Source organism: Neophocaena asiaeorientalis, unplaced genomic scaffold, assembly GCF_003031525.2.
Source record: "Neophocaena asiaeorientalis asiaeorientalis breed wild unplaced genomic scaffold, Neophocaena_asiaeorientalis_V1.1 scaffold330, whole genome shotgun sequence".
NCBI classification, from domain to species: Eukaryota; Metazoa; Chordata; class Mammalia; order Artiodactyla; family Phocoenidae; genus Neophocaena; species Neophocaena asiaeorientalis.
In genome coordinates this window covers 419147-446602 of record NW_020175667.1, presented here as the reverse complement: position 1 = coordinate 446602, position 27456 = coordinate 419147, and the positions used below count along the sequence as shown (strand labels likewise).

Sequence of the window (27456 nt, the reverse complement as noted above, 5' to 3'; positions counted from 1 at the left end):
CTTCTTGGATCTATGACGCTTGCTCGATTTCAGCAGAGGCTTGGAAGTTCAGCACAACACAGCTCAAAGGCGATTTCAAGCTCAAGAATGTCCCCAAATCATATATCACCCTTCCTTCTCTCGAGTGCCATCACTACCACCTCCCTCTAGAACAGACATGGATCTTCATATGTATTGACTTAGCAGTCAAAGATCAATCAAACTATAGACGACCTAGAACTGGCCTGAATTTATTTGACTCATCCCAACCCTGGACCTAAATGCTGGATAAACGTAAATGGAACTGAGACCTGCCTCCACGGTTGGCAAAGTATGCTACTTTTCAAGCTGTTTTCCCCTCACTTTTACCAACGCACACTTGATTAATTTGAAACATTTTAGACGTACCTTAGAAAATATATCTAAAAAAATCTAATGATTGTATAGTTTATCCCCTCTGTGTACATAGAATCACTACATTATCCTGAAGTATAGGTAGAGTTAAAAAAACAAAAATCTTAAAAGATTTTAAGATAAAACACAATAATTGAGTCTTTAAGATAATTTTTAAAAACTAAGGTCACGTCTAGGTATAGAATTATCCTTACACAAAGAAAAGATGGCTGCATACATTAGCATATCAATGCAGTAATTCTAAATGCTACAGGAAAATGGTATTTTATTACCACTTTGCAGTATTACATAACGTACTGTATATTGTATAACATATATAACACATAAAATTCCAGACTTACCAAAAGATTCTGAATGTACCTACTCAGACTCACAGCAACTTTTCTGGTATTTTTAACCGCTCTACTGTAAAGAAAAGTTGTAGCACCTCGGTTCCAGTCTACTACAATTATATTTATATCGTCTTGGTCCAACAAAATTCTCACAAAGTTCTGAAGCCATGGTGGAGTGGAGCCCGTTGGTCTGTATCCATGAATAAGCCAGACTGTTTTCTTTCTTGTGTTGAAATTAACATTAAGTGAGTTATCCTGCTCAAACAGTGACTCAGCACAGCTCGGGTTGTTCCTTGTATACAATATCAAAAATATCTCCACTTTGGGATTAAACAGATCTCTGAAGGAATCCTTTAAACTTAGGTGAGAGAATGTAAGGCATGGTCCTTTACTCTCTGAAATAAAAAAAAGAAGTCAGTCAAGCTGAGTATTGGGATAGTATTTGATTCGATTCCTGTTGCTGTTGCAAAGAAAAAAATTGAACTTGGAGGGTGGGGAGGTTTTCACTTTATTAGCCTTTTAACATAATTTTCTGAGCAACTACAATGTTTTAAGTAATTCGCTGATTACTTAAATAGACTTTTTGAACTAGATGTATTCAAAATTTACAACGAAATATAGAAATAAATGTGGTTGGCTAAAAATTAAGAATTAATTTTTATCTGTACAAAATAGCAACCGTGTGATTAAAATCGTTAACATTAATAAGGAAATTGTTATACACACCAATAAAAGTCCATAAATTGACTATGAACTTTAACAGAAATTTTACAGGGACTTCCCTGGTGGCGCAGTGGTTAAGAATCCACCCGCCAATGCAGGGGACATGGGTTCGAGCCCTGGTCTGGGAAGATCCCACATGCCAGGGAGCAGCTAAGCCCATGCACCACAATTACTGGGCCTGCTCTCTAGAGCCCTCGAGCCACAACTACTGAAGCTCATGTGTGTAGAGCCCGTGCTCCACAGCAAGAGAAGGCACTGCAATGAGAAAGGCACGCACCGCAACGTAGAGTAGCCCCTGCTTGCTGTAACTAGAGAAAGCCCATGCACAGCAGTGAAGACCCATTGCAGCCAAAAATTTTTTTTAATTAAAAAATAAATTTACAGAAGAATATTTAGGTATGGATAATAACCATTAGAAAAAATATATTTTACCTGACTAGTAATCAAATAAACACAAATCAAAACAAAAAATATATCATTTCCTTCCTATCAAATTAAACAAAATGAAAAAATCCTTTAAATACATAATACTTACAAGGGTAAATTTGTAACGAATATTCATATACATGGATGCTGAGAGCATAAGTTGACACATCCTTTTGAAATTTTATATGTGTCTAAGTGTATACTACACAGACATAATCTTAAAAATATTTACTCTTCCTGATTTTCTTCCTAGGATTTACATTAATGAAATAAATAATTTGTATTAAATATAAAGACATTAAATCAACTATCCTCCAATACAAAAAAAAAACTTCTAAAAAATATAAAGACATTAATCAGAGGGTTATGCATAATCACACAAAAATTTAAAACGCCTTAATTATCATCATATAGAATTTCATCAATGTGTGCATCCTATTTGTCTATCTACCTACATACCTACATATCTATCCATCCATCCATCCTAGAAAGTAGAGCAGAAAATGAAATAACTAAGCCAAACCAACAGCAATAGTCATTACTAGGCAGTGAAACATGGCTGCTTTTTATTTTCTTTTCATAGTTTTTAAGAATTGTATTTTTTTTTCCAAAATAAGCATATAATCTCAAAAAAAATTTTAATGAGAACATATGCTCGTACTGCTTCTGGAAATTTAACTTGGTAAGAAGATTTGGGAAAACAATTTGTCAATATATATCAAAAATGCACAAAAATATTAGTAATGTTTATGCCAGTAATTACACTTCTAAGAATTTATCCCAAGAAAATAGTCTGAACACATGTAAAAAATGAACATACATTATTTTAATACTGGAGAAATAGAAGTGATTTAAATGCCCAGAAATAATGATGTGCTTAAGCCACTACATATATACATTTAAATGTTTATTTGAACATATATAAATATATATTTAAAACTACACATATATATTTTATATGTAGATATATTTGGTAAATCCATAATAATATGCACTAGTTGCCATCAATCTAGTTTGGAAATTATATATGTGACATTGTCACAATCATTTAGAAGAAAATAAAGGACGAAGACAGTGAAGAAGAAGCAAGACCTGCATTCAATTCTCAGATTAACAGCTGAGAGATACTTGGACAATTGAAAAACTGATACTTCATTTGTTCTAAATACAAAGGAATGAGGAAGTGGAGAGGAGAAATAAACCTCAGTGCAATATCAGTGCTTACTACACAGTACAAATTGTGTAGGGAATTGTGCTTATCCACCTTCCTACCAGCTGGAACTCTGAGAAGTCTAAATGCAATTGATACATCCAAACTGCTGGTCCACTCCAAGCCAAGGTAGATTTTACCTGGTCCTGGAATGAGTAATGAGGAATAAACAATGGAATCTCTGTGATAAAATAAGGGAAAGAAATCACTTAAAACAGTCAACAGAAAAGTCTATGGCCTATTACCAGGATCCAGAAGTAATAGCAGAAAACTCTTCAGCACCCTCATTAGAATGCAAGAAAAACCACATCTCAAAAACAGGAGGCCACTAAGAGAAAATTTACTGAGGTGAAAAACAATAGGTTAAGTTTAAAATGGAATAATGAGGAAATTCCCTGGCAGTCCAGTGGTTAGGACTCTGTGTTCCGCTGCAGGGGTCACAGGTTTGATCCCTGGTCAGGGAACTAAAATCCCGCGTGTGGTGCAGCCAAAAAAAAAATTGATAAAATGGAATAACAAGATACTCCACTTCAGGAAAAGTAAAAATACAACTGCAGAATAAAAATTCACTTTATAAATGCTAAAACCTGGAAATCTCACCTTATAGTAAGAAAATGAAGGAAGAAAGATATTTAAATTATGAAGGTAAACACAGATATGGGATAGGAAATAATGAATCAAGTTAAAAATCATCAACGTTCCCCTGGCAGGTGGGGGAGGAATTGGGGAGAGAGAAGGTAGCAGTTAAAACAACTAAGGAAATAATTGCATACCAGGGTGTGCAAACTGAAAAAGCCTCAGCATGACCTAGAGAAAATCAGTTCATCAGACTCACAAAGAGACCTCCTAGAACCCAGTTTTGGTTTCAATGAAAGAAAAAATATCCTAAAAATATCAAAGCAGAAAATCCAGGTACAAATAGAAGAATGAAGTTATGGTGACTTCAGATTTGTCTTCCAAAACAACACATCAGACAGATAAAAGTATAATAAATGAAGATTGTAAGTGCAAAAGTTTGTGGCCTAATAATTTTATATTCTTCCTAAAGTATACCACCCATAATTGACTAAGTACAGTTCCTGACATCACCGTTAAATAAATGATAGATTTATTGAAGACAAGATCGATAAAAACTCACAGTATAAAAAGAATGAACGTGAGCATAGAAACAAGTTAGACACTAATATAAGTGTAAACAGCATAAAACTGAGTAAAAAATATGCAATATCAGAAGTTATTCTTGTTCAAATGTTTAATAAGAATATTTAGTATAAGTCAATATGCTAATAAAATGGGAATGTAGGTTAAAAGGGGTATAGAGAAAGTAAGTGTGGTACAAAAATTCCTTAACTGGGGGATTCAAAATATGTCAATTTAAAAAATTTTAATAAATAGATAAGTGTGGGTTTTAAAACATTGAAAACTTAACTGTTAACCATTACACTATATAAACAGTACACATAAATTTCTACACACTAAATAATATATAAGTATAGCAACAGTGTATATATACAAGACACAAAGAAAATGAAAAATATAGAAAGTAGAAAGCATAAAACAAAATGATAAAATTACACAAGAGAAAAAGATATATATGATATATAAAGTCATGTAACTGTAATAAAGCCTTCCTATTAAAAACCAAAATAAAATCAGCTTTCATTAAAAAAAGAAACATCTATAAATTATTTAAAGAAGTACATGGGAAATTTTAATGGAGAGGTAGGTATATTCTACACAAATAAAATAAAAGGAAACTAGGTTGATATACTAGATTGCAATGATGGCTCCAATTCATCACTCTTTCCTGAGTCCATGCCATTTGTCTTGTAACTTTGAGGTATTCCCATGATAAGCGGGGTGATTTGCCCCGCTTCCTGATACGCGTGCAAATAGTAGAGCTTGCCCTGGAAAATAGGACGTTGGTAGACGTAATGCAAGCAGACGCTGAACTGGGCTTGCATGTTAGGGCTGGGCCTCCCACACTTCTGCCATCACCGTGAAAATACCCCAGGTCTGGCCTGCTAGAAAAGTAAGGACAGGTGTAAAGGAGCTAAGTTGTGTTAGTCTCCCCAGCTGATTGACGGCGAGTCAACAGCCAAACCTGCCAGCAAACCCAACAAAGAAAAGCAGTGCCGACCCAATTCCCACCTGACTCCATAAATGTGATAAATGTGAGTAATAACTGCATTACCTCAAATGCCACTGAGGATCCGGGTTTTTATTTTGTTTTGTTTTGTTTAGCTTTATTGTGACATCATATAATCAATTTCATCAGCAATATTAATATTAGGTAAAGAAAATAAAAACAAAGCTTTTCCAATGATACAAAAAAGTTAAACTAGTGTACTGTAAAACTCTTAAAGAACATCGAACTGACTCAATTCAGGTAGATTATAGGAACAGAAAGAAAAATACAGTTCTAGGCATCAGACACTTACAGGAATCCCCAATAAGATTATCAGTGGATTTCTCAGCAGAAAGTTTGCAAGCCAGAAGCAGTAAGATAGAGTGGTTAAAGAGGAGAACTTTCAACCTAGAATTCTATATCCAGCAAAACTGTTCTTCAAATATGAGTGTTTATTTGTGTGAAACGAGTGGTTATTTTGCCAGTGAATCCAACGAACCTTAAAACCGAAAGCAGGCTTTCGGCAAAACAACTATTTTATGTGAAAGTTAAGTTTTTACTGAAGTCTTTATTGTCTTAATTGGAGTTAAGTTAGTATCAATTTAAGATAAATTGTCATAACTTTAGATGTTATATGTAATCCCCATGATAAACACGAACAAAATAATCTATAGAATATACACAAAAGAAAATGAGATGGAGATCAAAATGTGTCAGAACAAAAAATCAATTAAAAACAATGAAGAAAAGAGATAACACTCACTTCAAACCCATTAGGATGGCTACTATTAAAAACAAACAAACAAACAAAAAAACCAGGAAACAACTCTTGGCAAGAATGTGGAGAAATAGAACCCTTGTGCATTGCTGAAAGGTTGCAGCTGCTGTGGAAATGTTATGGTGGTGCCTCAAACAATTAAAAATAGAATTACTACATAATCCAGAAACTCCACTTCTGGGTATATATCCAAAAGAATTGAAAGCAGAGATGCAAAGAGATTTTTATACATGCATGTTCATAGCAACATTATTCCCAATAGCCAAAAGGTAGAAGCAACCCAAATATCCATCAAAGGATGGACGGATAAACAAAACCTGGTATATACATCCAATGGAATATTATTCAGCCTTTAAAAGGAAGGAAATTCTTACACATGTTACAACATGGAATAACTTTGAATATGTTATATTAAGTGAAATAAGTCAGTCACAACAATACAAATGCTGTATGATTCCACTGAAATGAGGTACCTAAAGAAGTCAAATTTATAAAAACATAATGTAGAACAGTGGTTGCCAAGGGCTGGGGAAAAGTGGAAAATGGGGAGTTCAAGGGGTATAGATTTTCAGTTTGGGAAGCTGAAAATGTTCTGGAGATGGAGGGTGGTGATGGTTGCACAACAGTGGGAATGTACTTAATGCCACTGAACTGTACACTTAAAAACGGTGAAAATGGTCATTTTTAATATATGTTTTACCACAATTAAAACAAAACAAACAAACAAAAAGTCTTACAGAATCCAATTCCTGTCATTATAGATACTATTCCAGACATGCTTTACTTCTGTAAACAACTAGAACACTCGATAAAATATATGAAAAAAAAAAGTTTAGACACTGGACAACAAGAACCACAGGACTATAATATCTTTAAAAAGGTAAACAAATGATTTAAACCATATATCTAAAACCTTTCTACCTGGAGGCAGTTTCCAGACTTCAGTGCAGGAAGGTTGAACCCAACAAAGCATGGCGGTTTTGCCAAGGTGAGGAGAAAGACGGGAGTTTGAAGAAGTTGAAGCAACTAGGATTTGTATCACAGTGTGCCACAGAGGGAGCCATGCAGAGGGAGAGCTCTAAACCCTGCAGAGGAGTCCTCTTGAATCTGTTGCTGGAGACGAACCTATACCTGCATAGGGTGAAACTCCACAAAGAGCTGTAAGCTCAACAATTCCAAAGGTCACATCAGGCTAGGAGACATTGAAGTTCTGACCAGCCAGAGTAGAAAAACCTTAATGAACATCAGGGACATTCAGTGGGGACCCCAGAAGGGTCAGACTTAGTTACAATGGAGCTAAACTAGTTCTAGAGTAAAAGAGAACTTAGACCCATTCTCTCTCCTTCTCATTCTCTCAGCTCTGCTTGCTTTGATTTGGCTTCAGTCTCTGGCAGGCAACAGGACTTCTGTGTGAATGTATGTGATTTTTAATAAATGACAAAAGAATTGAAGATACTTCACAAGAGACGGTCTAATGGCCACTAGGCTCAAAAATGTTCAACATGATCAGTTATCAAGAACATGTAAATTAAACCAAAACAATGTACTGCTACACGATCACTAGAATGGCTACAATTTAAAGACTGACAAAACCAACTATTTGGAAGGATACAGAGCAACTTGAAGCATCCTACAGTGCTGAGGAAAATGACAAAATGATACAATACTTTGGAAAACAGTTGGTAGATTTTTTCTAATGTTAAATATACATTTACATGACCCCAAACATTCACTTCTAGGTGTTTACACATAAGAAATGAAAACATTTTCCACAACGTGTATAACAAGTTCATAGTAGTTTTTTTTCATAAAAACCCCAAATTGGAAAAAGCTACATGTCAATCAAGAGGAATCCCGATAAACAAATTATGGATTATCTACATGATGTAATACTACCCAGCAATAAAAAGGAATAAGCTGATTACACATGCAAAAACTTTGATGAATCTCAAAAACATCACCCTGAGCAAAAGACTCCAGAAACAAAAAAGGACATATTCCCTCTTGCACTGTTGGTGGGAATGTAAATTGATACAGCCACTATGGAGAACAGCATGGAGGTTCCTTAAAAAACTAAAAATAGAATTACCACATGACCCAGCAATCCCACTACTGGGCATATACCCAGAGAAAACCATAATTCAAAAAGACACATGCACCCCAGTGTTCATTGCAGCACTATTTACAATAGCCAGGACATGGAAGCAACCTAAATGCCCATCAACAGACGAATGGATAAAGATGATGTGGTACATATATACAATGGAATATTACTCAGCCATAAAAAGGAAAAAATTGGGTCATTGGTAGAGACATGGATGAATCTAGAGACTGTCATACAGAGTGAAGTGAATCTAGAGACTGTCATACAGAGTGAAATAAGTCAGAAAGGGAAAAACAAATATTGTATATTAACGCATATATGTGGAACCTAGAAAAATGAACTGGTTTGCAGGGCAGAAATAGAGACACAGATGTAGAGAACAAACAAATGGACACCAAGGGGGGAAAGCGGGCGGCGGGGGGTGGGATGAATTGGGAGATTGGGATTGACATATATACATTAATATGTATAAAATAGATAACTAATAAGAACCTGCTGTATAGCACAGGGAACTCCACTTCACTGTACAGTAGAAACTAACACAACATTGTAAAACAACTATACCCCAATAAAAAAAGAAATTAAATAAATAAATAATAAAATAACAACAGAAAAAGGATGTATTGTTTAATTCCATGTATACAAAATTCTAGAAAAGGGATAATATCTAATGTAGAGTGTCAGAAAGCAGATCAGGGTTGTATGGAGCCAGAGGTAGGGAGCAGATTAACTGCTAGAAGCTACATTTTTGGACGCAAGAAATGTTTTGTATCTTGATCGATGAGATGTCTTGGGGAAGGGGAAAATTGCACAAGAAAAATGAATGAACTTTACAGATAATAAGATGGCATGATTAAAATTATATTTATATTATAAGTCAAGTAAAAAGAGGCCTATGAAACTGAATCAAGAAGTGACAGATAGATTAATGAAAAGGAATGGAACACCCAGAAATACACTCTATTATCCATGATACCTAAGGATACCTATTTTAAAATAAATAATGGCTGTGATAATTATTTGATTCTAGTTATATAAAAAGCATTTCATGTAAAAGTAAAATTATGTGAACTAGAAGAAGAATACAGTTAATATGTACATGATCTCAGATTGAGGAATGACTTTTTAGCATAAAAACCAAGGAAGAAACAAACCATAAAGTATGACCAATAGATTTCACAGCACATGAATTTAAAACTTCTGTAACATAAACACTATAAACTAGCCGAATGACAAAAAAAAAAAACTTAGGGAAATATTTTCAGTGTAAAGTAGAAAAGGAATTTATATATATAAAGAGCTATTAATGAAGAAAAAGAACACCCCAATTGAACACCAGGTGAAGAATATAAACATACATTTTACAAAATTAAATATTCAAGCAGCTCATAAATGTATCAAAATGTGTTCAATCTTCTTAAAATCTAATAAAAATTAATTAAAATAATGACATATCATTTTTACCATTATACCCATGACCATTAACACCAATGTATATCACAGAATTTTTTAAAGTAGTTATTTAGGGGACTTCCCTGGTGGCGCAGTGGTTGAGAATCTGCCTGCTAAGGCAGGGAACACGGGTTCGAGCCCTGGTCTGGGAGGATCCCACATGCCATGGGGCAACTAGGCCCATGAGCCACAACTACTGAGCCTGCGTGTCTGGAGCCTGTGCTCTGCGACAAGAGAGGCCGTGATAGTGAGAAGCCCGTGCACCGCAATGAAGAGTGGCCCCCGCTTGCCACAACTAGAGAAAGCCCTCACACAGAAAAGATGACCCAACACAGCAAAAATAAATAAATTAATTAATAAAAACTCCTCCCCCCAACATCCAAAAAAAAAAAAAAGTAGTTATTTAGGAAAACAACTAAATATATGGCAATGCAAGTCTATAAAAATAAATTATGATGTATCCATGATAATGCAGGAATTAAGAAATCTATATAGTCCATAAATACACACACATAGTCCTAATTTTAGCTGTAATACATAGTGTATATACAGGGCACTCTAAATGCACATTTGTGCACGTACAAACATATTTATTGTAATAGAACTGGTAAGAAATAAACCAATACCTTAATTGTAGTTTGTGATGATGGTAATTTTTTATCTGTTTTTCTATATTTTTCTGTGTGTTTTCTCTCTCCTGTATTTTAATCTTTTCTGAGTATTCTAGATCTAACATACTCTTTGTTAGTGTTACGAGGAAATATGGTTTAAATAGACTTCAGTTAATTAAAAACTGATAACAAGTAATGTTACCAGCAAAAAGATAAAGACATTTAGAACAGAAAAATAAGCACTGATTTTGTTTGAAACTTGAACAAATTGAGGTTCTGGGGACTAGATTAAGTAATGCTACTGTGATTAGAAATTTAGTAGCAGGGGCACAGTATTGGATTTCATTGCCAAATATGTAGAAAGATGATGACTCTAGCAGTAATCTCAATAGAGCAGTACACAGAAAGAATTCTGAAAATCTTCTTAGGTTTTAAATTATAGAAGCAGTAAAATTTTTTAAAATATCAAAGACATATGAAGTTAGGAATAATGATTCTAGGTTGTTCAGCTCTATCTCTGAAATATATTTCCATTATAGTTGCAATGGCTGTGAAGAGGAAGACAAGGTGATCAAATGGACAGAGTCCAGAGGTGTGGACAGCACCTTGGACGTGGACAGCTGAGACTCAGGTGACTCTAGCTTCTCTCAAACCTCCCTTGTGACTCTGAGCAAATTTTTTTCTCCTCTCACTTCTGAGCCTCAGTTTCTTTAAATGGAAGGAGTTGAAACAAATGGTCCCCTATGACTTGTGTTATTCTAATATTCTTTGATTTCAAACCCATTTGTACACTCGGTTAGCTGCTGAGACAAGTTAGTCTGTCTTGCAACTTTCAGCATTGACCAAATGAATAACAGAGGGGCCTCAAAACCCAGTCATAAAAATTTACCAATCCTAACACATCCTGGAAAGATTTAACCCTTCTTCCTTCCTCTGAAAATCCTCTGAAACCCACATTTATCCCCCAAAGCCTGCATGAAAACCTCCTTCCTTCTCTTTCTCCATTTCTGAAAACGAAATGTATTTGTTAACAGCAATAACACTAACATCAGTAATGTTTATAATTGCTTATGTTTATTTAGGAATCACTCCATGTAGGAACTGTACTGTTTTATATTTGCTATCCTTTACCTCATTTTATGTATGAAGAAAGTGAAATTGAAAAAGATTAAATGGGGCTTCCCTGGTGGCGCAGTGGTTAAGAATCCGCCTGATAATGCTTGGGACACGGGTTCAAGCCCTGGTTCTGGGAAGATCCCACATGCCGTGGAGCAACTAAGCCCGTGTGCCACAACTACTGAGCCTGTGCTCTAGAGCCCACAAGACACAACTACTGAAGCCCGCGTGCCTAGAGCCTGTGCTCCGCAATAAGAGAAGCCACCACAATGAGAAGCCCATGCACCACAATGAAGAGTAGCCCCCGCTCAGCACAACTAGAGAAAGCCCACGCACAGTAACAAACACCCAATGCAGCCAAAATTAAATAAATTAAATAAATAGATAAAGTTAAATGACCTGTGGAAGGTCACACAGAAGCAACAGAACATTTGTGGGTGAGATCTGAAAAGCATGGGCTTATTTATGGCACGAGTTATTATGCAAACAGTTGAGCAACATAAATAAGACTCTATCAGAAGTTCACTAACTCGATTATTTACTCATGTGTAATAAGAAGAATGAAGACCTTCTGGGGCCAGCAGAATTCCAGATAGCAAACGGCTGACCGATTTGATACTATAAGACAATTAACTGAATTGAAGACAGAGGTTTGCATGGCCATAGAGCCAGTTGAGACACAAAACTGTAGGTAGAAGTTTAAAATCCCTGAACGCTTGTGACAGAAAGTGATACAGTACGTTTAATTTTCTGATTCTGCAGCAATCAAAGCACATTTTGAAAACATACATTTATTTAACATGTCACAAGAAATCAAGATATTCAATCAGTAACTTTTTCAACTATGCAAATGTTTGGAAAGCTGTTGAAAATAAAGCTGACTACACAAGCAAAATAAAGTAGGTGACTGATAAGTCTTTAGACCAGGAATTCCCAGGCATGGGTTTAAAAATGGGTGTAAAAAATGACCGGGAAAGTTTATTCAAATGTATTGTTAGGTTTCTGGGCCATCCCCAGAGATTCTGATTTGGTAGGTACACCTACACTTTTAAATGCATAACTCAGGGAGTTCTGGTATACATAGTCCATACAGGTCTAACATAACTGTACACAGGTAGATACAGTGTGAAGCCCTACACCTGGAAATTGCTCTGAGAGAATTACAGAGAAAATGCATGTGGAAGAAAACACAGTGGATTGTTCTAACCTAATTTATATTGCTTTATAATTGACCAAATCACTCATTTATGTTATCTCTTTCGAGCTTTACAATGCACTGAGATAGTATTATAAATTTTACTTACATTTAAAAATGAGTGAACTGATGTTCAAGGAGGTTAAGTGATTTGGCCTAGGAGAACAAGCCACCAGAACTAGCCACCACTACTATTCATTACAAAAACATAAAATGCCTATCAGGAGAATTCCAAGTGAGTAAAATATAAATAATAAACTGTATATTATTACTATTTAGATTCTGTATTTGAATGTAAAACTGAAATATTTCCAGAATGTACTTCTAGCTCAATACACAATTGAAAATTACAATTTAATTGAAAAGAAATAAGGAATAATTTGAATTTCTAGCTGACATTTTAAGGTTATTCTAGTATGCATTCAAGAATTTTTTTAAAAGAAATTTAAAATGAAGGAAATGGCCTGCTTTTGCAAAATCTCTACAAAAAAACTATTCATTGTGAATTGTAAATTTGCTGCTTTTCTTATTATCATAAAGTATAACAAGTAGTTCTACTTTATTACCATAAAGTAGTAAATGATATTGCTAAAATTAGTAAACTTTATTACCATAAGCCAGTAAACCAGGACAATAAAGTTCTACTTTATTACTGTAAACTTGTTTTGGTTTAGTGTAATAGGACAAAAAAAAAGTTGTAGAGTATGCTTATACTGTTTCTTTTATAATTGACAATTTACCCATGTAAAAATTTTCCTCAAAGTTAGGGTTATTTGAACATATGAAATTGAAACAAGATGTTTATTAAGTCATGATTTCCAAATACTGAATTAATTTCTCTATTACTAAATTATTCTAAATTTCTCTTGAATACTTGTATTTGTTCTCTATTTATAGCTCCTTGTAAAAGATTTTCTAGTTACTAATTATCTAGAAAGTAAAATAAAATACAGAACATACAATTTACCAAGCACACATACATGCACACACACACACACACACACACACACACACACACGAACTTTCTTCATAATAATCTGTTTGATATAATTAGTACCCATAATCATAGTATATTTTTATACCATAATGTCATATCATTCTTTATTCCAGAATACAGACCATACTGATTATTTTATACATAATTTTTAAAGATAAATCAAAGCATTAGTTCTTACCAGATCTTGCCCAGCACATCAAACAGAGAAAAATGTATAGTCTCATTTGGAATCTGATAAAAGTAAAAGAAGCACTCAGGTTCACCAAAAAAGAAATTCTGAAATTCATTAAGGTTTCTCTGGTAGGACTGTCACAGTCTGGTAGGTTTTAATGTAAAATACCCCTGGCTTTTGCTCCTCCCTGTTTGTTGAAAAGGTGAGGCAGTTTGTTTTCTCCAATTTAGCTTGTACTCGTGAGAAGGGTTTTTAAGTTAAAGACTGTAATAAGTCACAAACATTCAGCTACACAAGTTGAATTTAAGGGAAAGAAAAAGCTAAAAATATCTTTCTTTATTCCTCTAAACCTCAGGATTTCAGAAGTGGTTGGGAAGAATATGTTTCTTGAAAGCCTAAAGCAAATGTAATGTTAGAAAATGCTAGAAATGAAAAGAGTCAGAAAAAGTTGTGGTTTATGTTCATTTTGATTACAAACTAAGTTGTCTTTATACACCATAAAATCAATAATAAAATCCATATCCACCAAGCTGCCAAGTATAAAATATGGCCCTTTTATATTTGTGTCATTTTGCAACCCAAACTCAGTGGCTATTTTAAAATTCAAAATGCTAGCTTGTCTCTTGAGATCTACTATTTGAAATTTTAAAAAAAATTTCTGTTTTCAATATAACAAACATTTAAAAATTATTACAGGATTTCTTTTCACATGTTTACTTAATTTTTCCCTTATTTTCCTTCTTAGAAATGGACTTTAGTAGGCAAGGAAAATACAGAATTGCTATTCTCTATGTACATGCCTTATAAGTTCAAAAATTAAACTTGCATTTTGGAAATTCAAGTCTCTGTAAATTTCCAAAGATATTTTAAGAACAGACCTGTTTAATTTACATCAGTCAGTAGAAACTATGCTGAGGTCTGGGGAGGTGTTTCAGAGGAACCACAAACAAAATGAGGTATTCATTTAAAAATCATGAAAAATGTAACCGCTGATGAGATGTCATCATTATTTTGGCCTGTTTGATCTCTTGGATTTTATGTGAGACTTCAGTTTTAAAAGGGTGCCACCACGATAATTTGACTGGAGACCAACAAATAACCTAGGTCCTTCCACACCATTTAGCTGTAACAAGTATACTTTTCTAACAAAGATATAAGTAAACTACATCTTTTCAGAATGTGGGAAGAAAGATAATATGTCATTCATCTTTAGAGAAATTCTTAATAAGTTTATAATGAAATTAACAGATAAGGCTTTCCTATTTAACATATCATTTTTCTTTTGCTCTGTGCCTTTGATGTGACACTGTAATATGAATCTTGCCAATTATTTTCATCTTAGCCATTCTAAAGTGCTCATTGAAAATATCAAGTTGGCATTTAAGACAAGACATGGCAGAGTTTCAAAATATAAAATTATATTTCATTTTCATATTTTTCACTTACTGTCAATACTGAGAAAGTTGGGATTGTTCATGGCCACTGCATTAAATAGCAAAATATTGAGGAATGATGCAATATTATATAAAAGACCTAGAGTTTAGTAAGACAATATATATGTACTATTTAGTCTCCTTGGATATAAAAAAATAATTTTAAGAATCTTGCAGACATGCATACAATATAAATCATACTATAAGACTGAAAATGAGAATGATGATGATGAAGATATAAAATTGATGGAGCCCTATGCATGAGGCAAGCTTCTAGGCACTCTATAGCTAATTACAGTAGGTAGTTGACTCGTATTTACTGAGATGAGGAAGTCATTTTTTGTCAGAATATATTGTGGCACAAAAAGTTGAATAATTTAGCAACATGTGCCAAAATGCTTAATGATCTTACCATTTGGTTCCGTAATTAAATATATCCAAGATACTTTCCCACAGAAATACTAACATATGTGCACAAAGATATATGAGCAAGGAAGTTCATCTCAACATTTATATAATAGCCAAAAAATGGAAACAATATAAACGTCTAACAGTGAGGGATTAGTCTAATTATATACGTACTGTGAATTAAAATTAATGATGTAGAGAAATCAGTATTTATTGGTGTAGAAAGCCTTCATTACATGGTTTTGGGGTTATAAAAGGCAAGCTAAAAAACAGTATGTATAGTAAGGTTTATTTTCCTAAAATATGCTTCATGTACATATGTATAGATCAAAGTTAGGAGGATTTTCCTCCAAAATGTTTATATCTGCATGGTAGACTTGATGATTTTCACTCTCTTAGTTATCTCTTTAAATATTATGAGCACCTCTTTACAATAAACATCTTATGTAAGTAAAGCAACACAAAGTTATATTTACTTGGGACAAATATGGTTAAGAAAATCAGAAAAAAGACAAAAAGACAGTAAGAAGAAAAAAATGAAGACAAAATTGAGGTCAATTTTTAAAAGGCATCCACCACACTCCCTTAACATTAATTTCCCAAGTTTCTCCATTCATTCATTCATGTGTTCACTCATTTATGCAACTCTTATTAAGTATCTATTAATTTCCAGGCTTAACTTAGTTGCTGGACATACAATGTAGAGATATTCATTTAGTCAAACTGTATTATTTCAACAACTATTTATGATACATCTACAGAGGTGTCAGGGATTGTTCTAGGTACCAAAATATATTTATCCTACAGTACTTCACAGTGAGGAGGGCTGGGAAAAGGTATATCTAGGAAACTATGGAACCACACAGGTGGAACAGCCAGCTAATCTACAGTGCAGAATGGGAAGCCTTGCAGGAAATGCTGTCTACAAAAGAGACAAAAGAGCTGAACTACAAAAGAGAATAAGTCACCTGGGCAAAAAAGGGGAGAAAGGAACTCTAGAGCTCTATTTATATCTATATCTATATCTATATCATCTATATCTATGTATACACACACACATACATTTTCATTTTTGATGTCTTCATGCAGTTAGGGGTATAAGACATCTTGATATGAGTGAAGAAAAGCTAATTCTTTATTCATTCATTTAACCCATTAAACCTTATATGTGACTAATGGCCCAGGAAATTCTGAGAATAAAGTGGATTCTTTTTTACCTACCACTAGCATTCACTCAATTTCAATTAGGAAATACAGTAAGCTTACATTAGAAAAACTCTCTCTCTCTGTCTCTCTCTCTCTCTCCATATATATATGGAGAGAGAAAGAGAGAGAGGTCAAATTCTAAGCAAACAGCTAACTGCATTGAGCTGACCTTCAGAGCTTAAAACATTAAATAATTACTCTAGAAGTACATGGGCCATAAACTTATGTACTGCCAAAAGAAAAGAGGATGTGATAACACCAAAATCATACACACTGTAGACAAAGAATGATGCAAATTTCAATCCAGCAAGAAAATATGATCATGACTTATATGCACTACATATTTTACAATGAAACCTGAAGTTACAGCTCCCAGATAAGCAGTGTCTGAGGGGAAGTTAAAGAGAAAATATCTTGGTCTGGATAAAATTTATGGGGTAAATGAATTTTAAAAATAAATAGGTCTACACATAATACAGACCTGCAAGTATCCACTCATTTGATCAACATATATTTGTTACATGCCTACAACGTGCAAGTTTTCTCAACCCCCTCCTACCCTACTACAACAATATTGATGATAGAAGAAAGAAAGAAGAAATGAAGACAGGACTTATAGATTCATAATATATCAACCAAAGGTAACTAGTGAAAGTTACTGACACATGACTTTATATTTATATGTTCAAGAAGTCTGTTTCTCCCATTACACTGTACGGTTTAGGAGGGCAGATCTTTATACTCACCTTTGTTTCCCAAGGATTAAAAACAATGCCTGGCACGTAATAAGCACTCAGAAAATATCTATTAAATGAGGTAATTATATTAGTCCAATCTGTTCCTTAAGAAACAGAACTTGAATTTCAAAAAGTGAAATCACTTGCTTAAAGTCATAAAATTAAGTACTGTCAGAGTTCAGTTAGAAATCAGAATTCTAAAGATGTGTCCCTTTTCATTAGAAAAGATGATTTCTTTGGTCCAGTAACCATGTAAAAGAATATCTTTTCAGTTAAAAATGAATGATCACCACACCTAAGTAAAGGCCAAATAGTGATTACTTGCATATTTACAGGATGATTTCAGGGTCCTATGTAGACATATCATGTCAGAAAGGAAGCCAAGTTAACAGTTGACAGTTAATTTATCAAAGCACTGAGATTCTGAGTAAGTTTTCTTCCTCCTTTCTTTTAATTATCTTTATTGTTTTTAGGATTTTTTTTTCAATCTTCAAGTAAGAATTAATTCTTCACCCTGGTCCCACAGCTTACAAAGTACAGCCCTGATACAAAATACAAACATTGGATCCTACCACAATCACCCAGCAGCCATCCTCAAGAATTCTGGCTTCAGTAACAAAACTTGCTATATTCCTTCCAGTATTCCTTGGTATAGTCTGTTTTCTCAAGTTCAAATGCCTTCTGCAGTCCACTTAAAACCTGTGTCCATTTTCAAAGACTTCACTAGGGAGCGCTTCCTAGGTAAATAAACTAATTCTAGTACTCTACTGTATCCACATGCATGCATGCATGCATGCACTCACTCTTTCAAAAAGTATTTTATGAAGAATACAAATTTCAAATCCCAATGATTTATTCATTTACTCTTTGGAAGCAAAGAAATTAGTCTTCCCCCTTAGCCTGGGAGCTTCTGTAATGAAGTTAGTATGTTTTAAATCACCTCTATAGTCATTTTATTTAAAATGTTTGTTGAATAAATCCAAAATCAATTCATAATGTCGTGCCCTGTTAAATGAAGGAACCTCCATAAGCAAGAGGTCAACGCCCCTTGCACACTAATCTTACTTATTCTCACTCACTCTCCCAAGGTCCCAGCCGGATCCGGGGCGTGGCGAAGGCGCGCTGGGCGGTTACCACGGGGTGCTGGGGGCGTGGCGCCGCAGCCTCGCTCCGCCCCTTGAGCGCTCTCGTAGCCGGCTCCGCGGGTGAGGAGAGGGGTCGTGGTCTCGAGGCGAGGGGTCGTGGTCTCGAGGCCTCCTCCGTTCTTGGGCCGAGGCGAAGGCATGTTCCCTGCTCAGGAGGAAGCCGACAGAACGGTGTTTGTGGGAAATTTAGAGGCCCGAGTGCGGGAAGAGATTCTTTACGAGCTGTTCCTTCAGGTACTGTCGGCGGGGAAGGGGTGGCTGAGGGGCAGGGCGCGTCGAGCCGGAAACGCAGCCAGAGGGGCGGGCCGCACCTGAACCATCCGGAGCCCGGCCCTCTTCCCGCCCCATCCTGTGCCATGGTTTTAATTTAGTTCCGCTTTGGCGCACCTGTCACCAGGTGAGCAACTGGGTAGTGAAGTGACAGAATGCGCCCCTCCCCCATCCCTTCCGCATCCCATCCCCACTGCAGAGTCCTGGGGTGAGCAGTGACTGGGCCCCCTTCAACCCCCAGCCCTGAGTAAGGGCTTTTCAGAGGCGCTGCCTGGGCCTTGGGTGTGTTCAGGCAAAACACAAAACAGCCCTGTCGCTGTCTTGCTTCAGGTAATAAGCACCTCACGCCTTACATCCCGCGAAATGAGAGGAATACATTTTAACATGTTTCCATATGCATTACTTATGCCCTTTTACACGGCAAGTATTTTTACTCCAGAATGATAAATGAGATTTGAAATGATTTGGGCAGCCAAGTCGTGACTGTGACCAATTGATTCCCTGGCCAGTTCCCTTTATTTCATACTAAGAATCTTATGAAAACTTTTCCAGACCTGGTACCTCCAGGATTAAAACTCCTGTCTCCTGTAAACACTCACCTACTGTATACACATAGGTCTCACTTGCTAAAGAGATGTCTTCATTCAGCCATTCATTTAACCATTTAATGATCCACAATTATGTGGCAAACAGTAAGTAAGGTGCTGGACATACAAATTAAAGAGACAGTCCTTGGTCTTCCTAAAAGGAGAAATTTCAAATTAATTACCATGATTTAAGATAATCTGCAAAAAAGAGGGACACATAGTACAGAAAAGTTGTTTAGAGTGTGAATTCTGATGTCAACAATGTGACTTTGGCCAACTAAATGAGTAGCTCAGTGCCCAGTTTCCTCAAATGTCAATGAGAGTAATAGTATCCACAATATGATGTGGTGTGAAGATTGAATAAACTAATCCAGATAAAACAAAACTGAACCTGGCCCTTACTAAGTGTTTGCTGCTGCTGCCACTACTAATATCACTACCATTGCTATCGATAATACTACTGATACTAACATCAAGAGAAATCAAGAGTGACTTCCTCCTATCAGAATAAGGGCAAGTTCAAAGGGAGCAATAGCAAAACTAAATATCAAAGGCTAAGTATGAGTACCAGAGGTGAAAGGCGTTCTTTATGTAGTTTCTGAAAGGCTCTACCTTCATCTCTGAACTAAAGCACCCCTCTGTTAATTACAGATACACACAATTTGATAGAATTTCCTCCAGGAACTCAGTTTCCTTTCCTGGACATAAAACATTTTTATTATTTGAAAAATATTGTTGATTTTAAGGCTTTTATTCTTCTAACTTGCCGTCTTTTTTAAACTCGCCCTTTTTAATCTACTCTAATACTTGTCTTTTCCTATGGTTATGTTGTTCTCCCCGTATTACTTGAAACTTATCATTTTAACTTAAAAAAAGGGGGGGGGAAGGAAGGGAGGGAGAGAGGGAGGAAGGGAGGGAAGGAGGGGGAGAGAGAGAGAAAGAAAACTTACAGTTCTTTTTCTCCAGGAGGCTTCTTTCATGTTGAGCTAACAAAAAAGGAGCAGAGGGGACTGATGAGGGGAATGGGATAGGCATGAAGGCCCCCATGCACATATATTATTTCTAGTCAGTAGGGACTGGATCTATATCAGTTGTATGTGGATCTACAAGATATATAGGTAGATCTCATTGCTTATAATTTCTCCCTAAACAAAATATTCATCTCTTTTAACAGTTCAGACAACCAACCATACGTTTGTATTTTTGCCTAAGCCCTTCTCTATTCTAGAAGAATTTGCTAAAGTGAGGTATCTTTTAGGAAGGCTTCAACCCAGCAGAAGTTAGCAGATCTTGACAACTGGCCACACTGTTTATGTGTTTCATTCTGTTTTAAAGAGACTAAAAAGTTTTGATGTGATTGTTGCTACTGGCAAGCCTTCTTGCTGGACTTTAAAAATGCATGGGCATAGTTTTGAATTTGTGAAACTCAAATCATGTAAGCACATTCTGTCCATTCGCGATTTTATATATTTAATATCAGCAGTGGAAAAGTACCGATTAAAATTGATTTACTTTATTACTATATGTAGTTATCCTTTTTACTGGTTTCTTTCAAATTTCTGCTTATCCTTGGAAGAGTGGACATCAGTTTCAATATCTTTGTACTTTTAACCAAGAAATACTAAAGTAGAGATTTCAAGGAGAAGGATAATGAATTCAGTTTCAAATATGTTGAGTTTGAAACACAATCACATGGAGGTCTCTAGGAGACTGTCTCCATGAATGAGGCATGAGTGGGAAAAATAGATTTGTTGATGCAGTGGCTCTTGAAGACAGAAGGGAGGATGAGCTACTCTCTGGGAAAGTAGAGAATAAAAAAAGAAAGATTGAATCTTAAAATACAGCATCATTTTGAAGATGATAATTAACATTTTTCTTTAGACTAGAAACAATTTCTTAATGTACTTATCCAACTCAACAGAGATCAGTAATCAATCATTAAAGTACAATGGAAAACTATGAGCTGTTCACCATTAACTCTTAGCTATTGTGAGTCTTGGTGAGCACTTCCTCAAATCACTATCATGGTGGAGAGGTAACATTCTTTTGGTTGTAATTAACACATTTTACAATAGTTGGCTCTGCTTTTTTACTCTGTATTGCTAATTATAGGTTTTATTATCAATAAAATCTGAATATTTTCAATTTATTTTATTCTATTTTAATGATACACCATGGAATAATATTCTCCTGTTGTTGGATTTAGAGCCTTCCTCATTTTTCATTCTTATAAATAATGCACCTACCTAAAAGTGTTAAACATATTAAAACATTTTTCCCTTTGGGAATATTTACCAAATGGGATTACCAGATCAAAATACAGTTTCTATATAGATCAAAAATTTAGTTTCTCCTGTGAAAATGTTTAATCTTGTCAGAAAAAATTAGGCTTTGATGTAATGTTACCAGTTTCTTTATGATAAGTCAAAGAATATTGGGTTTGTCATTTCAATTATTTTTGAGTTATACACTGTTAATATGTGTGGAGACAAAGTAGTATTTTAACCTTAGATTTAAATGCACTCTAAATTGTTTTGTTAGGACTAACATAAGGGTAACATATCTTTCCTTTTAAGATTTGGAACTATTACCTAAAATTTCCTGATCTTAACACCATAAATATTTTTTGATGAGCCAGAAAAATGCCAAGAAAGTGTAAGTATGATATTTATTGTTAGGAAAATACATTATTAACAGAGCTGTTATTGCTAACAGATTTTTTTTTAGTCTAAAGTTGAGTATACTTGATTTTCTCAGTGTAAAAAAAATCTTTAGATTTATGAGAAAATAATTTTTAAGTTTCTTACAGGCTGGGCCATTAACCAAAGTGACTATCTGCAAAGACAGAGAAGGAAAGCCGAAGTCTTTTGGGTTTGTCTGCTTTAAACACCCAGAATCAGTGTCTTATGCCATAGCTTTGCTGAATGGAATTCGTTTATATGGAAGACCAATTAATGTGCAGTATCGATTTGGTAGGTTTTGTCACTGATGAATCTTCCAAGTGTGTTTTGTTGGTGGTGCTGTTCCCAGAGGTGTAAACATTTTTGTTTTCTATATTATAGCCTAAGACCAAAACAGTGCCCCTGTAGTCTCTTAAAATTTCTCAGAACACATTCATAATGTTATGCAATTAGTTAATATTACCAATTAGGTTGCCAACTCTATAGCATCTTTTGTGTATTAAAATTTTAAATGTTCTATTTTAATGTCAGCCAGCAAATAGCTATGATAGTTGCTATTGGCTGTTAAGAATTAAACAAATCTAAATGAACTGGGGACACACAACTCTAGTTTCTATATAGCAATGCTATTTGCTGATCTTCTTGTCAATGGAGTCAAATATCTACTATTTGGAAGATAAGGTGGGTGCCTAGTTCTTCTCCTGGTGTTATCATGCTATACATATCACCCTGGATCTGAGTCCCCGTAAAAGCAGCTGGCCAAAGGCTGACCCTTAATGGAAGAAAGCTTCCTGACATGAACGGCCTCAAATGCCTTCTCCTGCTACATGTCAAGAACTGATCATCTTTGATTAGATGCCCAGAGAACATTGTACTATTGCTCTAGCCCTTTCATAGTTTGAGGGACTGATAGAAGCAATGCTTATGCTTTTGCTGCAATGTTTGCAATGCTTATGTTGCCTACCTCCCCTAATGATTCAGGTTTATTGATGTATCTCTTGTTTGTTTGGTTTTTATTCTTCTTGCTGTACTAAAAAAAATAAATAAGAATAAGGAAACAATGCCTTTTTGCAAAGGAAAAGCATAACTTTGCATTTCATTTTGTTTTATTTTGTCTTTGCAAAGATAATTAACTGGTTGCATCATGCTCTCACGTACTGTCCCGTTAACTCATACTGACTGGTAAAACGGGCCAGGCCATATCGTGTTCTGACACATCCCCAGCCAGCTGCTCATTATCCTGTCAGGTTGCATTCACTTTTGTCAGTACAGTTTAGAGAGCTCATGCCTTCAAAACAGGAGGCAAATAACACTGATTATTTGCCATTTTTAGTTTCCAGGTGTGTATTTGACATTTTTAGTTTCCAGGTGTGTAGAACCAAATAGCATCACCTGTCTTATATGGCCCCATGTCAACATAATTCTTTTCTACACCCATTGCTTTGGACAAAGCTTGGTTATAATTCAGTCATTTATAGTGATGTAAACAACCTAAGAATATTGGGAGATCAAAGATATATTCATGTATCTTATATGGAATTTTTTAAAATGGTTTAAGGTGAGAACTCCAGAAACTTGTACCATGAAGTAATCTGTTATTCTGTTTCTTTTAAAGGGAGCTCTCGCTCTTGTGATCCAGCTAACCAAAGTTTTGAGAGCTGTGTTAAGATAAATTCACACAGCTACAGGTAATTAAAAATATTTTTTTCATAAAGGTAAAGCAAATAAATATGGTCTCACGCCAGGAAGGGTTTTTATATATTCTGGACTACTGTAAAACCTTACTGTTTAGACATAGGATAATATTAAGGAATTCATTTTTCCTGAAAACATGAAAAGCAACAGAAAATATTTTCATTTAAAGTTCAGTCAATATTTTCTGCAGTAGGTGGGAGAGATCTATATTTGTGGCATTCTTTATAGGTTACTGCATACTTTTCATAACTGTTAAATCACTTAAGCATCCACAGTCTCATTGCGATGGATCACAGAGGCACTATTATCCATATTTTATACTTGAATAAACATAGAGATGCAAAAGTTAACTAATTGCCAAGGGCACAAAGATGAAAAAGTGATAGTTGGTAGGCTTAAAATTAAGCCTTCTGACATTAAGCTACTCTACCATTTATGTTACTATTTTTAAAAACTTCTCTATGGTAATTTTCAAAATATTCTCAAGTTTTGTGTAGGCTGATTTCTCGATGCAATGGTAGCCTGCAAGGACACTCTCAGTGCAGCTATCCCAAAGGTCGTGGAACAGAAAGTCTCCGAAACCAAATAAGATGCTCAAATAACAGCATTTAGTAAAACAATTTAAAAGATACAGTCAAAAGCAAAAGGAAAGATACTGGATACTGAAAAGCAAAAGGAAAGACAGTGGATAGTTAGCATAAATGAGCGAAAGGAGCATACTAGCTGAGTTCTGATTACACTAATATTCATATGCCCTGTTTCTCTCTCTGCTGCATCAACCTTTCCCACTGATAGTGTGGTCATGAACCCTAGAGTTGAGGTTTGAGTAACGAATTCCATTCAGATAGAAAGTTCCTGGAGCTAGTTTCACTCACTTGCTCTCTCAAAAAGACATAGGGGCAAATACACCTGGCTACAGAAGGAGCTAGATGCTCACAGGTTCTATCTGAGTTTCTTAGGCAGAACAAAAACAGGAGCAGCAAAACTGTTAGCCCATAGGTGCCATGATAAGTACTAGGTATTTCCTTCCCTTTCTTTCTATGAGTAACAATCTTATTTGTTCCATCATATTTTCTATCGGATCTATCTGTGGCATCTCTTAAAACATACTAATTTATTATGCGTATTTAATATATATTATGAATTCTGCCTGTGTCTCCCAAGCCACTTGCTTATTCTGTTTCTAACACGGTTTCATTGCTATCTCATCAACTCGTATTAGCTGAGTTCTGGTTACACTAATATTCGTAGACCCTGTTTCTCCCTCTGCTGCATCAGTGTAGCTTACTTAAAGGCTACCCTAAGCATTTCTTGTGAGTTTCATCCATCCCTGTTTTTTTCGTGTTTTCTGTAGCAGAACTGAGTATTCTCCAGTAGGCTAACAACGGCTGAACCTCCCATGCCTGCTAATTATATCAGCCCTCCTAGGCATGGAAGAGTGGCCTCTTAGAACTGACAATTTCCCAGTCTTATCTTTAGGAGAAGTACTGCACTCCAAGTATAACACGGTGTTCTCCATGTCTTCATTCTCCCCAACATTTCTGTATCAGTGAAATAAAGACAAAATAGGTACTGAAACCAGACTGCCTGAATTTGAATCCTGCCTCTGCCACTTTATTAACCTTGGACAGATTATCACCCTGTAGCCCATCTCTAAAATGAGGATAGTACCTCAGAAGGTTATTGTGAGAATCAAATTTTATAATAAATTCAAGGTATTTAAAATACTGAGCACATAGCAAGCATCCAGTAAATACTTTCAGCGAATGTTAGCAAAAAGGGGTAGTGATTCACTTCCTTCATATGAGAGGAACTATGGACTCATGAATTGAGCCATTTATGTAATATAAAAGCTTCCCCTCTTCTTCTAGTGGGAAAAGATACCTCTTTTTTCTCAGGAGTTTGGAAAAAACAAGCTATTGCTAGGTTTGGGGCAGAAGAAGAAAGACTAGATAAACAGCTAGAAGATGGCAGTAACTCGCATTCTCTACTTATGATTGATGTACTTTTAATCATCACAAATTCTAGGGTAGAAGATCAGAAATATGTGTATATTCCATAATACTCCACTTCACTGGTTGTACCTTATTCTTCTAGTATGTGCTTCATTATAAAGGAAGAATGGGAAAACGTTATCATGTTCTAGAAGTGTTGTGCAGAGAAAAATGGTGCACTTGTTATACCCTATAGTCTTTCTTGGAAATGGGTTTTTGTGCTTGTTATTGCCTCTTAGGCAATAAATAGTTCTGTTTTTAATAAATAGTTCCTGTATTAGCGTGCTAAGGCTACCATAAAAAGTACTGCAAACAGAGTGCTTAAACACAGAAATGAATTGTCTCACAGTTCTGAAGCCTCAAAGTCCAAGATCAAGGTGTCTGCTAGATTTCCTTATGAGGGCTGTGAGAAAGAGTCTGTTCTGGGCCTCTCTCATAGCTTGTCCCGGTTTGTTGGCAATCTTTGATATTCCTTGGCTTGTACAAGCATCACCCGGCTCTCCGCCTTCATCTTCATATGGTGTTCTCCCTGTGTGCATCCGTCTCCAAATTTCCCCTTTTGATTATAATAAGGGTACCTGTTTAGCTCATCCTACTCCAGTATGACCTCCTCTTAGCTAATTACATCTGCAACAACGCTATTTCCAAATAAGGTCACATTCTGAAGTGTTGGGGGTTAGGACTTCAACATATAAATTTTGAGTTGACATGGTTCAACTCACAGCTCTTCCCAATTTACATGTGATTCCTCTGTGGAGACAACTATGCATGCCCTGAGATTCACATAGGAAAGATAATGGTTTTAGAAAGTCGGCAGCTGTTTTCATAACGGTGCTAATCTCACCACCTCTGTTACTGAGTTGTATCTTCCCCACTCTATAACTTCATTGCACTTTTTATCTTGTTTCTTTTCCATCACTTACCCCACACACATGTTCCAATCTCCTTGAACTCTACCTCCAAATCATGCTGTTATATTTTTCCCCTTCCTCTCACTGAAAAATTATCTTTCGCATCCTTACCTCCTATTCACTTCTTAACCCCATTGTTATGGGGAAGTTGTTCTTTTAAAGGTTATCAGGAACGTTCTGATCAACAATTGAGTAGCTTTGGTGCTTACCCAGTTTACTATTCTGTAACACCCGACACTAAGTATTTCCTTAATGAAATGCATCTTCCACTGGCTTCTGTGATACTACTCTCACCACTTACCAATGCCTATCAATCTGACTGCTTCCTCTTATTCTCCTGCCTTTGCCTTTGCCTCCACCTGCCTGTATTAATTTCACCCTTCCCCACAGTAAACTTCCTGTCCTAAGATAAGTAGTAGTAGCATTAAAATTGTGGAATACTATGGAGCAAGTAGGCTAATGACTAGCTGTAGAGTCTAGTCACTATGCATACCATTGGAATTTATTAGACATCTCCATAGAAGCAAATATTACATGTATAAATAAAACTGTAGGACACTACTGCTTTTAAATTAGGGATTGGTATTGTTTTAGGTAGTGTGTGGAAGAAATCAGCAGATATTATGTGTTCATGTTAACATCAGCAGACCATTTAGGAAAGAACATAATTTTTATAGTTATACAGTGAACATTCCTTCAAAAATAAATTGAGAACATTTCTACCTTTCTTTCGCTTTTTTTTTTTTTTTTTT

General features: G+C 35.5%; 2 protein-coding genes across 2 annotated transcripts in view; one reads left to right on the top strand and one right to left on the bottom strand.

Moving 5' to 3' along the window:
* LIPI (lipase I) overlaps window positions 1-18706 on the bottom strand; it is a 67853-nt gene extending 49147 nt beyond the window's left edge. Inside the window, exons 1-3 of the mRNA XM_024731541.1 lie at window positions 18501-18706; window positions 3147-3265; window positions 735-1120 (exon numbers count right to left, since the gene is read on the bottom strand). Of these exons, the coding sequence (XP_024587309.1) occupies window positions 735-1120; window positions 3147-3265; window positions 18501-18706 (711 nt within the window). The remainder of the gene's footprint in view (window positions 1-734; window positions 1121-3146; window positions 3266-18500) is intronic.
* RBM11 (RNA binding motif protein 11) overlaps window positions 18638-27456 on the top strand; it is a 12435-nt gene continuing 3616 nt past the window's right edge. The window contains exons 1-3 of the mRNA XM_024731555.1: window positions 18638-18790; window positions 22223-22395; window positions 23720-23792. Coding sequence (XP_024587323.1) covers window positions 18705-18790; window positions 22223-22395; window positions 23720-23792 — 332 coding nt within the window. The 5' untranslated portion in view covers window positions 18638-18704. The remainder of the gene's footprint in view (window positions 18791-22222; window positions 22396-23719; window positions 23793-27456) is intronic.